This window comes from Bipolaris maydis, assembly GCF_028858645.1.
Source record: "Bipolaris maydis strain C4 unplaced genomic scaffold PSV08scaffold_10, whole genome shotgun sequence".
Taxonomy (NCBI): Eukaryota; Fungi; Ascomycota; class Dothideomycetes; order Pleosporales; family Pleosporaceae; genus Bipolaris; species Bipolaris maydis.
The window spans coordinates 1631139-1642511 of NW_027093866.1; the positions used below are offsets into that span (position 1 = coordinate 1631139).

The window sequence follows — 11373 nt, forward strand, 5'->3', positions numbered from 1 at the left end:
GACACACCTTCGTATGCCTTACCTCACCGCCACCTCACCGCCACCTCATCCACAAGTTCTCACACCCGTTGTCGTATCCATAAGCATCACCCTCAAACCTGTTTGACCCAACAATCCATATTCAATAGTCTCTCTCTCACTCTGTGCCATCCTTCTCGTAAAATCCCTTCAACTAAAACCCCCATCTATAAATAAACCCCCAAGCTTCGTCATCAATAACCTTCATCCCCGCTAAATCACCGAACAAAAACGAGACTCTCCACGTACGTGTGTGCGTGTGTGTGCGTGTGCGTGTGCGTGCATCCTACGCTTTATGCTACCCACCCCCCCGCCTCGCCTCGCCTCGAGTGAAAGAGAGGGGGGGAAAGAAAGGGATGTGTTTCAACGCCAGGATATGAGGTTTCACATTGCTTACGCGATGTAAAGAATCGGCCGAGAGAGATGGAAGGGGTTCTGGAGGGGGGTTTAGGAAAGGTAACTATTTTTATTTTTTATTTTATTGATATTTTTGATCTGGGGTAAATAGGGTTAGGGAAAATGGGGTACGTGAAAGTGCGCAAACGAGAGAAAGGGTTCATTGAATTTGCGATTGACGTTTAATCATTTTCATCTTTGATGACAGATGGTTTGGGGAGGGAGTAAACACGTTTATGAAGAAAGAGGCAGGGTAAGTTAAGATATATATCTCCAGGTGGGTAAAAACAAAAAGAAGTACTAAAGCGTCACGTTTTCCGTTTCCTAACACAAAAAAAGTCTTTGATAGCTGATCGGAGGCAAGATGCATATCATGTACATTATATTCTACAACCACGCAGCGATATCTGCCTTAGACTAGAATAACCTATTGTCGGCACTAGCCTTGGCGGCATCGCGTCTTGCGGTCTGCTTCTTCTTATCCTTTGCCTCACCTGGTGGCTTGAAGAACAGACTGGGGCTCTCGCCCTGCTTGAGCGTGTAGTTCAGGTACCCTCTATGCGCTGGGTCCCGATAGTACTCAATATCCTTTCTTGCCGTTGCGTCGGGAAGTCTATACTTGTATTTTGCGCCTACTTGCTTCATGACTGCGGCCATGGCCTCGGACTTCTTTTCTTCGGCGGCGGCTTGCAGCGCGGAGAGAATGGGAGACGGGATTTTGACGGCGGAGGAGCGGCTGGTGAGGGCGACGAGAGAGGGCGAGGCTTGCAGCGAAATCGTAGGGTGTGATTCCCCACGTAGCACGCGCTTGATGGCTGTGGGCGAGTAGAAGCGAGTAGTTACGCTACCGCCAAGGGCTTCGATGCGTTCAATGGCTTCGCTCGATGCCCGAGAGACGACTATGTGGATGGGCGTGGTGAGTTGCTCGGGATTCTAAACAAGTCAATTAGCTATGTGCGCTGCGTGCCCCCTTCTTTTCGATCTTCATACCCTTGCCAACAGCTTCACGCCATGTCTCTTTACGCCATGCAAACACCGTGACTTTGCCAATTCCTTCATAGTAATGGGTTTCTTCGGATCCAGCCGTCCCTGGTCAATCCAGCTTTGTATCCGGTCCAAATTAATTGGTGACATCTCCACCTTGAATGGATTGTGCTTCCCCCGCCCTCGCTCGGGATTCGTGATCCATTGTGGTGTCTGACCTCCCTCGAATCCAGCGGGCACTTTGCCGTGTGCGTGTTGTCCCTTCTGACCTCGTCCTGCAGTCTTTCCTTTTCCAGAGGCAGGACCCCGACCTCGGCGGATCTTTTTATTGTAGGCCCCGGCGTTGTCGGACAGCGAAGAAAGAATCGAGGCGCAGCGCTGCTGGGCGGGCAGCACAAAGGCGCTGGCTAGCGGTGTCACACATGACCACGAGGGCGACGATATCAGCGACGAGGCGAGTCGGACAGCTCGCACCCGTGGTGGCATGGCTGTTTGTTGGCAATTGGCGTCCCGGAGTGTTGGTGAAGTTCGACTTGCGAAGATTGGATGATGATTAAGCCTCTGGGCGTCTAACCGCATTAGGTTGAGCACTCTCCAGACATGAACATGCTTGAACACCATTTGTGGTTATTTTGGGTCATGTTTTGATTGCTATAGAAATTTTTTTTTGGATTGCTCAAGGCTGATTGTTCAATTTCAAGCAAGTTTGCAGATTGCCAAACTCGTTACTCTACACGGCTACGATTGTGTGTGATACTCAATAAACTTATACGTGTGGAATCATGAAGATATTTGTGGTTTCTGATCCTTGAAATCTCTTATTTACGAGAAAATCATGAATATCTTAAATTTATTGTAATCGCATTTCCAATCCCCAACCATATTTGTATCACACATATTTAGACTACCAGCAACCAACTAAACTAACCCTTGCTAATTGTCACTGGAGTATATTGTTTGATGGTGGCAGCTTGAACAATCACTCTTACTTCCACATTTTGCGTGTTGTTGCTAATTTTGAGCCTATATGAGATGTTCTGGAACAATATCACCGTGTACTTATACCACACGGTGCTTAACACAAAATATCCATTTGAATTCCTCATCCCACACTAATATGCTACCCTTCGTCAAACACCTGTTGCCCGTACATAATGGGAAATCTACACAATCAAATCTCTTATATCACTTATATTGTGCCGGTGCACAGGGTTACGAGTAACCCTTGTGCTAACAGTGTGCCTCCGGCCTACGAGGTATAAGAAGGACATCTTCGTGTATGGTAGCTAGACAAGCATTTTTCAGAGAATCTTTTCTTTATCATCTTGCCTTTCTACTTTCTCCTGATACTCTAGACATACTTAAAAGTCACCTACGCTCTATCGACCCTCTCGCTAACCCACCTACTATAGTAGAACTTGTGGCTCTGCACCCTCAGTAATAGCATAATATATCCAAAATATTGGAATGAGTATGCGCCACAAAAACGCATTCTCGTAACTCTATCGAATATAGTAACGTACATACCAATTAGTCCTCCGAAAACGAAGTATCACACACGCCAAAACGTCAACGAGCCAACCACGGCAAGAGACGCGGGTATAAAGAGAAAGACACGGATGATGACAACTCCAACTACATTATGACCGTCAGACTACGTGCGACGAGCCTGAGGAACCAGCTGCTTCATCGAGCCAACAGTCCCATTTAATTTAGCCACATTACAATGTTCTACTTTGTTATGGGGCTTCCAGCAAACCCGTGTCCAAGCTTAACCCAACAACCATCGCTTCTGGGTCGACCCTGTCCTTGGTGATGCTTGTAGAGGAAGTCCGATCTTATGAAGATCTCATGGGACAAGGATTTACGTCTTGTCTACTCCATGTCGGATTCTACATTACCTGCTCTACCCCGAAACATGTGCGACAACCAAACAGTCCAACGCACCCAAACCACACCTTCTCGAAAACTAGTGCACTCAGACTGACATCGGCAAAAGCATGGCTTGGGACACGACATGTCAAGAAACAAACTTCTGTTGCCCGGATCGTGACCGTATCATATGAGGAGGCCCTCTGCCAAGGACTCGAACACTGCCGCAGTGTCTTTCCTACTGACTGAGGGAACAAAAACGAAGGACATTTAGGAGGCTTTTGGTTCTCGCCTAGCGGTTTGGACGACTTATAGAACTGCGACACGTATTTCACCTGTCGGACCTGGAGGTTTTGTACATGCATTCTGCAAGGACGGTGAAGGAGCACGGGATTAGAGCAATTTTGGCGCTGGGGGTAAATGAACCCGAGAAGGTATGGTATGTTTTTTGGAGTCTGCGTGGCAAATAGGACGCCAAATATGCTGGCCAAATCCTCAATACGCTGCTTGTTCCGCACTTGGGGTAGAATGAACCTTCTGTTCTACAGAACGGGTGCAGATAGTGTCGGACCATCAGTCTTAATATGGAGGAGATGAGCTACCTTCACTTTCTCAACATCAGTAGTAGAAGTGCAGAAAAGTATTCGAGGATCGAGAGATGTACGGGAATTATTGAAAATCTATGAAATTGGATACTCAATCTATAATACAAAATATCTTGCTCTTCTATTTAAGCTTAGCCGACAATAGTTCCATACAGGCTTGTGAGTAACCATGTGCTCCGGCATATCGCATTTGGTTGGCATATGAGCATCAACCTAGCTTAATTTTATGCACAGTTTATGAAAACGATTGATACATTTTTGACTACGAGCAAATTGTTACAATGTTTGACCACGGTAAACCAACTAATAACCATACATACTACCAAAAGGTTATTGAGAATTGAAAGCAAGGATGTCTTGATTTGAGGTGTTTGTTCTCATCAAGACATTAGGTCGTAGCGAAATTTAGAGTCTCAGTCAACAAACTCCGAGACACTAACAATGAGATGCTCCATTCTTTTACATGACATGAATGTTGTTCTTGAATATGTACAGTCCCCCACTGCGAATTGAAGAGATATGTTACAGATTTTCAGAAAAGAAGCAATGCATGACCACTACGCTGTATAGCTACTGTCGACTCACGCCAAAACCAAAACTTCCATTTGACTTACTCACGTTCATGAGTGGGTTTGTGAATCTCACTTTCCAGAAACTTCCGAAAAACGTGTCAAAATTCCAGGCTGTCCAGAGAATTCGTGTAAAATTCTGCGAGGTAAGAACCGATCATTCGGAAGCGTCTCGCCACTGTAGAATGTCTGGGTTTAGCTCATTGGGATAATCAAAGAGATTCCCTTGAAACTGTTCATCGCAGCAGAGCGAAGTGTGAGATGCATGCACTTATGGGAGTCGAAGGCGACTGTTGCCACCGATCACAAACCATCGACGTAGATAAAAGGGTTGCAAAGCCTCATCAGCACCTCTACGGCACATTTTAGCAAGTCACGATCCCCTTGTTGAGAACAATGGGCTCTTTAAAGATACAGTTCTTAGCAACTGAAAGGTTATGTCTCCAAAATATTGACTATTCTAGCTTGGACAAGCGTACAAACGTTACCTCAATAGCATCAAAGTGATTGGAATCGGCAGCCGCATCAAGGTTTCGAAATGGAAAATAGAGGCGGGTTGGGGATAGACTAGGCAGCTGAATTGAGAATCAGCCGATTTGATTAGCACATTATGTTGGCTATGGCGAGATCTCGTAAATGCGCTATACTAATCAACTACAACCGAGGCAGCTAACAAGAATAGCGACATGATGCAGTAATGCGGCTACAGATTCTCTTACTGACAAGAAGATACATAAATAGATAATACGATACATCATATTTCATAAACACGCGCATTCGTGCTACCTGTCTGTTTTGTCACCGGCGGTAGCTTCCGTATGTTTTCTTTTGGATCGGCAACGCTTTCGCCACCAACCAATATCAGACGAAACCCGTAAAACGATCGGCGGGACAAAGTTGTAAATATAGTTACAAACCATCAAAGCTGAACTATGTTGGATTGTTGAATGCGAGCTGAACGCGTAAGTAACGAATTAAATGTGAGTATTGGGTAGTAACGACAAGTTTGGGTGCCGTCGTCATTTTGGTCTCACAAAGTGGGGCCGGGATTGCGCCACAAAATGGTTTCCAACACCAACTGTTCTTTCCTAATCTCCTCCACATAAGCAAGGAGTCGAGTCCGATATCACCCCAGGGAATCGAGAATACACCATAAATACCGACCTTCCAATCGTTTTCAAGCCATAGGGAGGGTGTTCGCATCATCCAAGCTTGCTCCGAACCGCAACTCTTCGCGGTGCTCGGCTGAACCAACAAAGCTTCATGCCCCTGTGGCGTAAACATGCCCGGAACCCGCTTTCGCAACCGCCTCAAGAATATCGGGGCCAGGACTGACCATTTTGTACGAAAAGCAGCTTGGTATACGTGCAAATGTCTTTTTTGGACAGTCTGCTCACCTTGTGTTTGTTGCATTGTACTGGTAATGCCTAACCAGAGCAGACGAACGTTCGGAGTATCTGCCGAGGCTCCGAAGCCCATGGTTCCTTGCCCTCGCAGACGGGCTCTAAGTGTTACATCGACAAGCTTGCAGCAATATCAAAGAACGTTTCCACAAAACCGATCTGCCTTTATGACTAAACTTCCCTTGGAGATAAGGCGACTCATCTATGCAAAAGCACTGGGCGAGGTGCCAATACATCTTTCACTTGTCAACGGCCAGTTGAATGCCCGACGGTGCTCTATTCGAGGCTGTGCCTGTTACCTCCAGCCTCTTTCAACTAAACACAAACTTCACATTGCGCTTCCGTTGTTGAGGACATGTCGCCGCATGTAAGTATTACCCACGTGACATTTCATTACACAGAGTATAGCCGTTTTAGACGGTGATTCTACCAAAAGGCTGGAGAACAGAACCGATACAAGAATGAGTTTACCAGGTAGTGGCCCAGTGTCATAGCTAATTGATGAATGATCAGTTATTCCGAAGCGGTCGAATATCTTTACAGTTCGAATAAATTCTTCATTTCTACAGACGTGGAAGACTACCCTACCTTGGGCTACTTGCCATATTTCATCCTACCCCAACGGATGAATCAAATCACCAACCTCCGCATCGACTGGGACCTCGATCGCCACGGTTTTTTCCAAGCCGATCTCATGCCTCCAGTGCATCGAGATGAGTGGTATAGGACGTGGGATGTGCTAGGTAGGATGAAGGGTCTCCGGACGCTACACATACGGCTCTTCTTCTTTCTGGACCTCTGGCTGCAATGCTACGGCGACTTTTGGGAGCAGAACGGAAAAGAACTTCTCGAACCTATTACGACCATGACTGCGCCAAAAGTCTTTGTTGTGACTCTTCCGGATTGGAGATGTTCTACGGATCTTGGTGTTGGGAAGTCTAGATGCATCTTCCAGCTGCCAGAACGGAATGAAGATAGCGCTCCATAAAGCAGCAGTCTCAGATATGGGATTCATGCTTTGGAAATAAATAGGCGGTCAAATGGAGGCGGCAGCTTGGATTGAGGCCGAATACTTGGCTCGTTGCTTTTAGGCCTTGTACCATGTATGAAGAGAATGGACAACTTGAGCACATGGGGTTAAGCAGACATGCAGCATCCCAAGGCTTTCATTCCAACAGGCATCAAGTTGAATACTACCGTTGGCAGCGTACTCCAAGACGGTTGCTCATAGAGACCGGCACCGTTGTCCACCTTCCATTCGTATCCACTTTGCAAGACACAAGATGCTGCCGGCCCGCCGAACGGCCGATGAATTTCCGCCACACCGGACCACAAGGCGAAAGAAGCAAGATGCGGCCAAGACGGGGAGGAGGTGATGCATGAGGCGTACCTCCCAGCCGCCAGTATTGTTGCTCCGACTGCTTCGCTAGGGCTTGTTCACGTATCTTATCGCAGGATTGAGAAACGTGAACGGCTACCTGTGCTTGGCAGGATTGGCAGTCTAACCGGACGCGGGTAGTTTTACTCCATCGTCCTGTTCTCCGCCGCAGGACCAAGAACTTCGAGCCGGGGTAGCTCACCCACGTGCAGAGGCTATGGAGCTGACGTCGAGGTCCCCCAGCCGTGCAGCTCGTCGGCGTCTTTGGACCATCCGAGGCATTGAGTAGAGATTGCTTCTGCCCCCATGTAGATAAGAAGCCGCACAGCCGCAGTCATGTCTGTCCTGCAGGGATCGTTCGTTTTTGCAGCTTCCCGGACCTCGCTGGCTTGACAATTGCTCACGATGCGCTCTCTCATTGCCGCCTCTGTCCTTGTTGGACTCGCATCTGCTGCTGCTGTACCTGCAGTTGCGCCTCGTACCGGGGGTCACAACCATGGACACGGAAAAAGGTTCAATGTCCAGGTTGGGCCTCGGCCATACTACCTCGTTGACGACATGGACGACGGGCCATTGAAGGAGAAGCTGGAGAGCTGCTCGGAGCAAGAATTCGAGACGTCAGACTTTGTCCTGGCGCATCGTGGAGCACCCCTCCAATTCCCCGAGCACACGCTTGCAAGCTACAAAGCGGCGCATCGTATGGGCGCTGGTATCATTGAATGCGATGTTGCCTTCACAAAGGACAAGCAGCTCGTCTGCCGACACGCCCAATGCGACCTGCACACAACCACCAACATCCTCGACACCCCACTCGCTGCAAAATGCACCAAGCCCTTTTCTCCCGCTGCCAATGGCACTGCTGCATCGGCCAAGTGCTGCACCTCAGACATTACACTTGAGGAGTTTGGCACTCTCTGCGGAAAGATGGACAGCTTCAACCCCAACGCCACAACCGCCAAACAATACATGGACGGAACCCCGTACTTCCGTACAGACCTCTACGCCCAGCACTGCCCCAAACTCATGACCGTCGACGATTACATACCACTCGTAGACAGCTGGGGCCTCAAATTCACTCCTGAGCTCAAGACCCCCGAAGTCGCGATGCCGTTTGATGGCTACACGCAAGAGCAATACGCCCAGGACCTCGTCGACAAGTTTCGCGAGTACGACATCGATCCCAGCCGCGTCTGGTTACAGTCTTTCTTGCCTGACGACATCTTCTACTGGATCGACAACGAACCAGAGTTCGGTGCCCAGGCCGTCTACCTCGACGAGCGCGTCGATACACCCGCCGGCTATGCAAACGCTACAGCCAGCATCCCCGACCTCGCGGCCCGCGGCGTCAAGATCATGGCGCCCGCCATGTTCGCACTCACTAAGCTCGATGACAAGGGCAAGATTGTGCCGTCCGAGTATGCGCTCGCCTGCCAGGAACACGGGCTGGACATGATTGCCTGGTCGTTTGAGCGCTCGGGCTGGCTGCAAATTGATGGTGGGGGGTACTACTATCAGTATGTGCTGAATGCTACGAATAATGATGGCGATATGTATACTGTGCTGGATGTTTTAGCCCAGGACGTGGGCATTCTGGGCATGTTTACGGATTGGCCGGCTACGGTGACGTATTATGCTAATTGTTTTGGGTTGTGATGGGGTGTAGAAAGGAGGGGGGAAAACAAAAAGGGAAAACGAAGTGATGATTAGATAATGTTGTTGATTGAAGGATGCTTAACATGAAGTCGTTTATACATGTATTATGGGTGTACTATATTATATACAGCGTACTAGCCTCCCTCTTCGAGAGCAATTCTACACGTCTCCCTTGTCATCCTCCTCCGCACCCCCATCCTCTGGTCTCACCAACCTCACACATCCATCCCCCATATCCCAATCCACCCCACAACTCTGATACGGCATCACGACCACGGCATCCCTGGGCCTCGTGACACCCCTCACACTCTCGAGCAGCACATCCTCAAGCTGCAACCAGTTCCTCTCCCACAGCCCCTGCGGACTCGGATCAATCAGCACGACGTACAACTCCCTCAGGCCCTGCATGCCCGCTATAATGGCCCAGCCCCTCTCCCAATTCGCCGTGTCCTCGCGATACGCAACGCGGCTCGAGGGGCCGCGCCGGAGGTATGGCAGCGCGCGGATGGCCCAGCGGAGATGCAGGGTGCGAATCGTGTTGAGGCGGAGTTGGGGCACGGAAGAAGGGAGGTAGAGCAGGTGCGTGATGTGTAAGAGGGAAAAGGTATGTGTACGGTAGAGATGAGGGATTGCTTCCGCGTATCTATCGTCATTCTCATCAGTCTATTTTTGTTCTCAACTTGTATTCCAGTGACGGCGCTGGAAATGGGGTGAGGGGACGTACATGCGTCTACAGGTTCGCACCAGTGCTGCTCCGCCGCCATCTAATCGCGCTCCCTTTTTGCCCCCGACGAGCACGCGACAGCTGCATTGTTGCTTTCCTTTACGAGGACCGTCGGTTTCGCACTGGCAGATGCAATGGCCGAACCGCCGCTTCTGGCTCAGCGTCAGGTGCACTACTTGCTCGCCCATGACGAACTCGTACACCATTCTGCGCAGCTCAATTGGCAAGCGGGCGAAAAACAGCGATTGGCCCTGCGCCAGTGTGCGCGCGTCGAGCCCGGCGTTGGGTTCGAAGGTTGTCGTCGGGCCTAGTCTGGATTTGCGGGGGCGGATAGTAGTTGCGGGATCGGGTGCGGATGACTTTAACGAAAAGGGCATTCGCGATTTGGGTTTGGAGGATGATGACGAGGGTTCTGGAGATACGAGGTCGTGCGGACTCCAGTGGATGCCTGGTATGCGGGCGTGTAGAGTGGCTTTGAGCTTCATGGTGAGTAGAGGGGGTGTGGTCGCGTGCGGATGTGACGGAGAGGGAGTCCCACGGCTATAAGGTGAGGTGTGATTAAAGAGAGTGGTATGACATGGTGTACTCTCCTTGCGTCAGCCCGGGCGCCCGCACGCAGGTGAGATTCCGGGGGTGGTCTCAAGGCGGGCCACAGAGTGGTGATGGAGTGGTTCCCCCGGGTCAGCAGTGGGGGAGGGGATGGATGGGCCGCGTTGCTTGTTTCGAACAAGCTCCGGATCGAGGGTTGCGGGGGTGGAGCTTGGTGGGGTGCGAGTGGTGTTTGTTTGTTTAATGCTGGATTCCTCGCGAGACTAACATGGAAGAGAAGGCGATGTGTTGAGATATTCATGTACCTTTATAGTGTGGGAGCTGAGGTATGGTAAAGGATGCCCCACGTTGTTTTGGCGAATGACAGGCAATTGACATGTCTCGCATTCTGTCGCTCTATTTGGTAACGCGGCATTGAGAGTTCGCATTCTAGTCGAATTGATGACGACGCAATATCTTTGGAAAACATTTACAAAGACAAAAAATGGATACGTTGCTGACATATGACAAGACATGGTTGTGGTTACAGTAGCGCGCACAATCGGTTTCCTGTTCTCATGTCAGAATTGTAAACCACGTATCGCACGGTACTACTAGCGCCCTGCAGGGGTAGTAGTGTTCAGTCGCCAGCGCATGGCTCCACCATACCCGTACAGTGACAATCCAATGTACATACCCATCCCTCTCCTTTCCTCCGCATGCCTACAGTCCTGCCCTGTCTAGCTACAACTTCATCGTTCTGGAGGCCTACAGAATCTATTTCCGATAATTAATCTCGCTATAATTGGCGGACGGCCTCCTGATTGGCTGGTCTCCCCCTGCTGCAAGCAAGAGGGTCGAGAGTATTGCGAACGATATCAATAGTACCTGCAGGAACTTGTTAGTCTTTCTTCCTTTTTTACGCCTGCCAAACCATCCCTAGGTCACAGCCTCGCTCAGTGGTGTTCACACCGCTATTCAGAAACCAACCACTAGATCTCATAATCAACTCCAACGCGCTCTCAGACATCTCTTTAGCTCTGTACCACTGCCAGCCTAACTTCTGCCCGATAAAGAAGTACCTTGAACGAGCGACCAGAAAAGCCAAAGGAATAACACCACCACCTAACTCCAAAATCAAGCTCTCTCGCTCGAAAAGGCTAAATGGCCCTTCTTGCATTCCCCATTTGATGATCTACCTAACGATCTTCGAGACTCAAAGACCAATCTCCTGTTGGTATTG

At 49.5% G+C, this 11373-nt stretch overlaps 4 protein-coding genes across 4 annotated transcripts; 2 read left to right on the plus strand and 2 right to left on the minus strand.

Moving 5' to 3' along the window:
• Positions 1-773: 773 nt before the first annotated feature.
• PSV08DRAFT_316069 (mitochondrial 54S ribosomal protein uL15m) lies at positions 774-1915 on the minus strand. Its single transcript, XM_014227481.2, has 2 exons — positions 1405-1915; positions 774-1347 (listed from the first exon to the last, which is right to left on the minus strand). The coding sequence occupies exons 1-2, from the start codon at positions 1882-1884 to the stop codon at positions 832-834; spliced, it is 996 nt and encodes a 331-aa protein (XP_014082956.1). The 5' UTR covers positions 1885-1915; the 3' UTR covers positions 774-831.
• Positions 1916-5549: 3634 nt separating this feature from the next.
• PSV08DRAFT_7383 (uncharacterized protein) lies at positions 5550-6938 on the plus strand. Its single transcript, XM_014227480.2, has 2 exons — positions 5550-6214; positions 6361-6938. Exons 1-2 carry the CDS (start codon positions 5727-5729, stop codon positions 6833-6835), a joined length of 963 nt encoding a protein of 320 aa, XP_014082955.2. The 5' UTR covers positions 5550-5726; the 3' UTR covers positions 6836-6938.
• Positions 6939-7292: 354 nt separating this feature from the next.
• PSV08DRAFT_377982 (PLC-like phosphodiesterase) lies at positions 7293-8878 on the plus strand (the record flags this gene model as incomplete). Its single annotated transcript, XM_014227479.2, has 1 exon — positions 7293-8878. The coding sequence occupies exon 1, from the start codon at positions 7631-7633 to the stop codon at positions 8876-8878; it is 1248 nt and encodes a 415-aa protein (XP_014082954.1). The 5' UTR covers positions 7293-7630.
• A 22-nt stretch (positions 8879-8900) lies between these two features.
• PSV08DRAFT_7388 (uncharacterized protein) lies at positions 8901-10413 on the minus strand. The gene is made up of 2 exons (XM_014227478.2): positions 9603-10413; positions 8901-9521 (listed from the first exon to the last, which is right to left on the minus strand). The coding sequence occupies exons 1-2, from the start codon at positions 10085-10087 to the stop codon at positions 9038-9040; spliced, it is 969 nt and encodes a 322-aa protein (XP_014082953.1). The 5' UTR covers positions 10088-10413; the 3' UTR covers positions 8901-9037.
• Positions 10414-11373: the final 960 nt, after the last annotated feature.

Coding starts and splice junctions, on each gene's coding strand:
- PSV08DRAFT_316069 (XM_014227481.2), bottom strand. CDS start 1,884: ATGCCACCACGGGTGCGAGCTGTCCGACTCGCCTCGTCGCTGATATCG. Junction 1,348..1,404: donor GCGTGAAGCTGTTGGCAAGG/GTATGAAGATCG, acceptor TGACTTGTTTAG/AATCCCGAGCAACTCACCAC.
- PSV08DRAFT_7388 (XM_014227478.2), bottom strand. CDS start 10,087: ATGAAGCTCAAAGCCACTCTACACGCCCGCATACCAGGCATCCACTGG. Junction 9,522..9,602: donor GTGCGAACCTGTAGACGCAT/GTACGTCCCCTC, acceptor GAATGACGATAG/ATACGCGGAAGCAATCCCTC.
- PSV08DRAFT_7383 (XM_014227480.2), top strand. CDS start 5,727: ATGCCCGGAACCCGCTTTCGCAACCGCCTCAAGAATATCGGGGCCAGG. Junction 6,215..6,360: donor TTGAGGACATGTCGCCGCAT/GTAAGTATTACC, acceptor ATGAATGATCAG/TTATTCCGAAGCGGTCGAAT.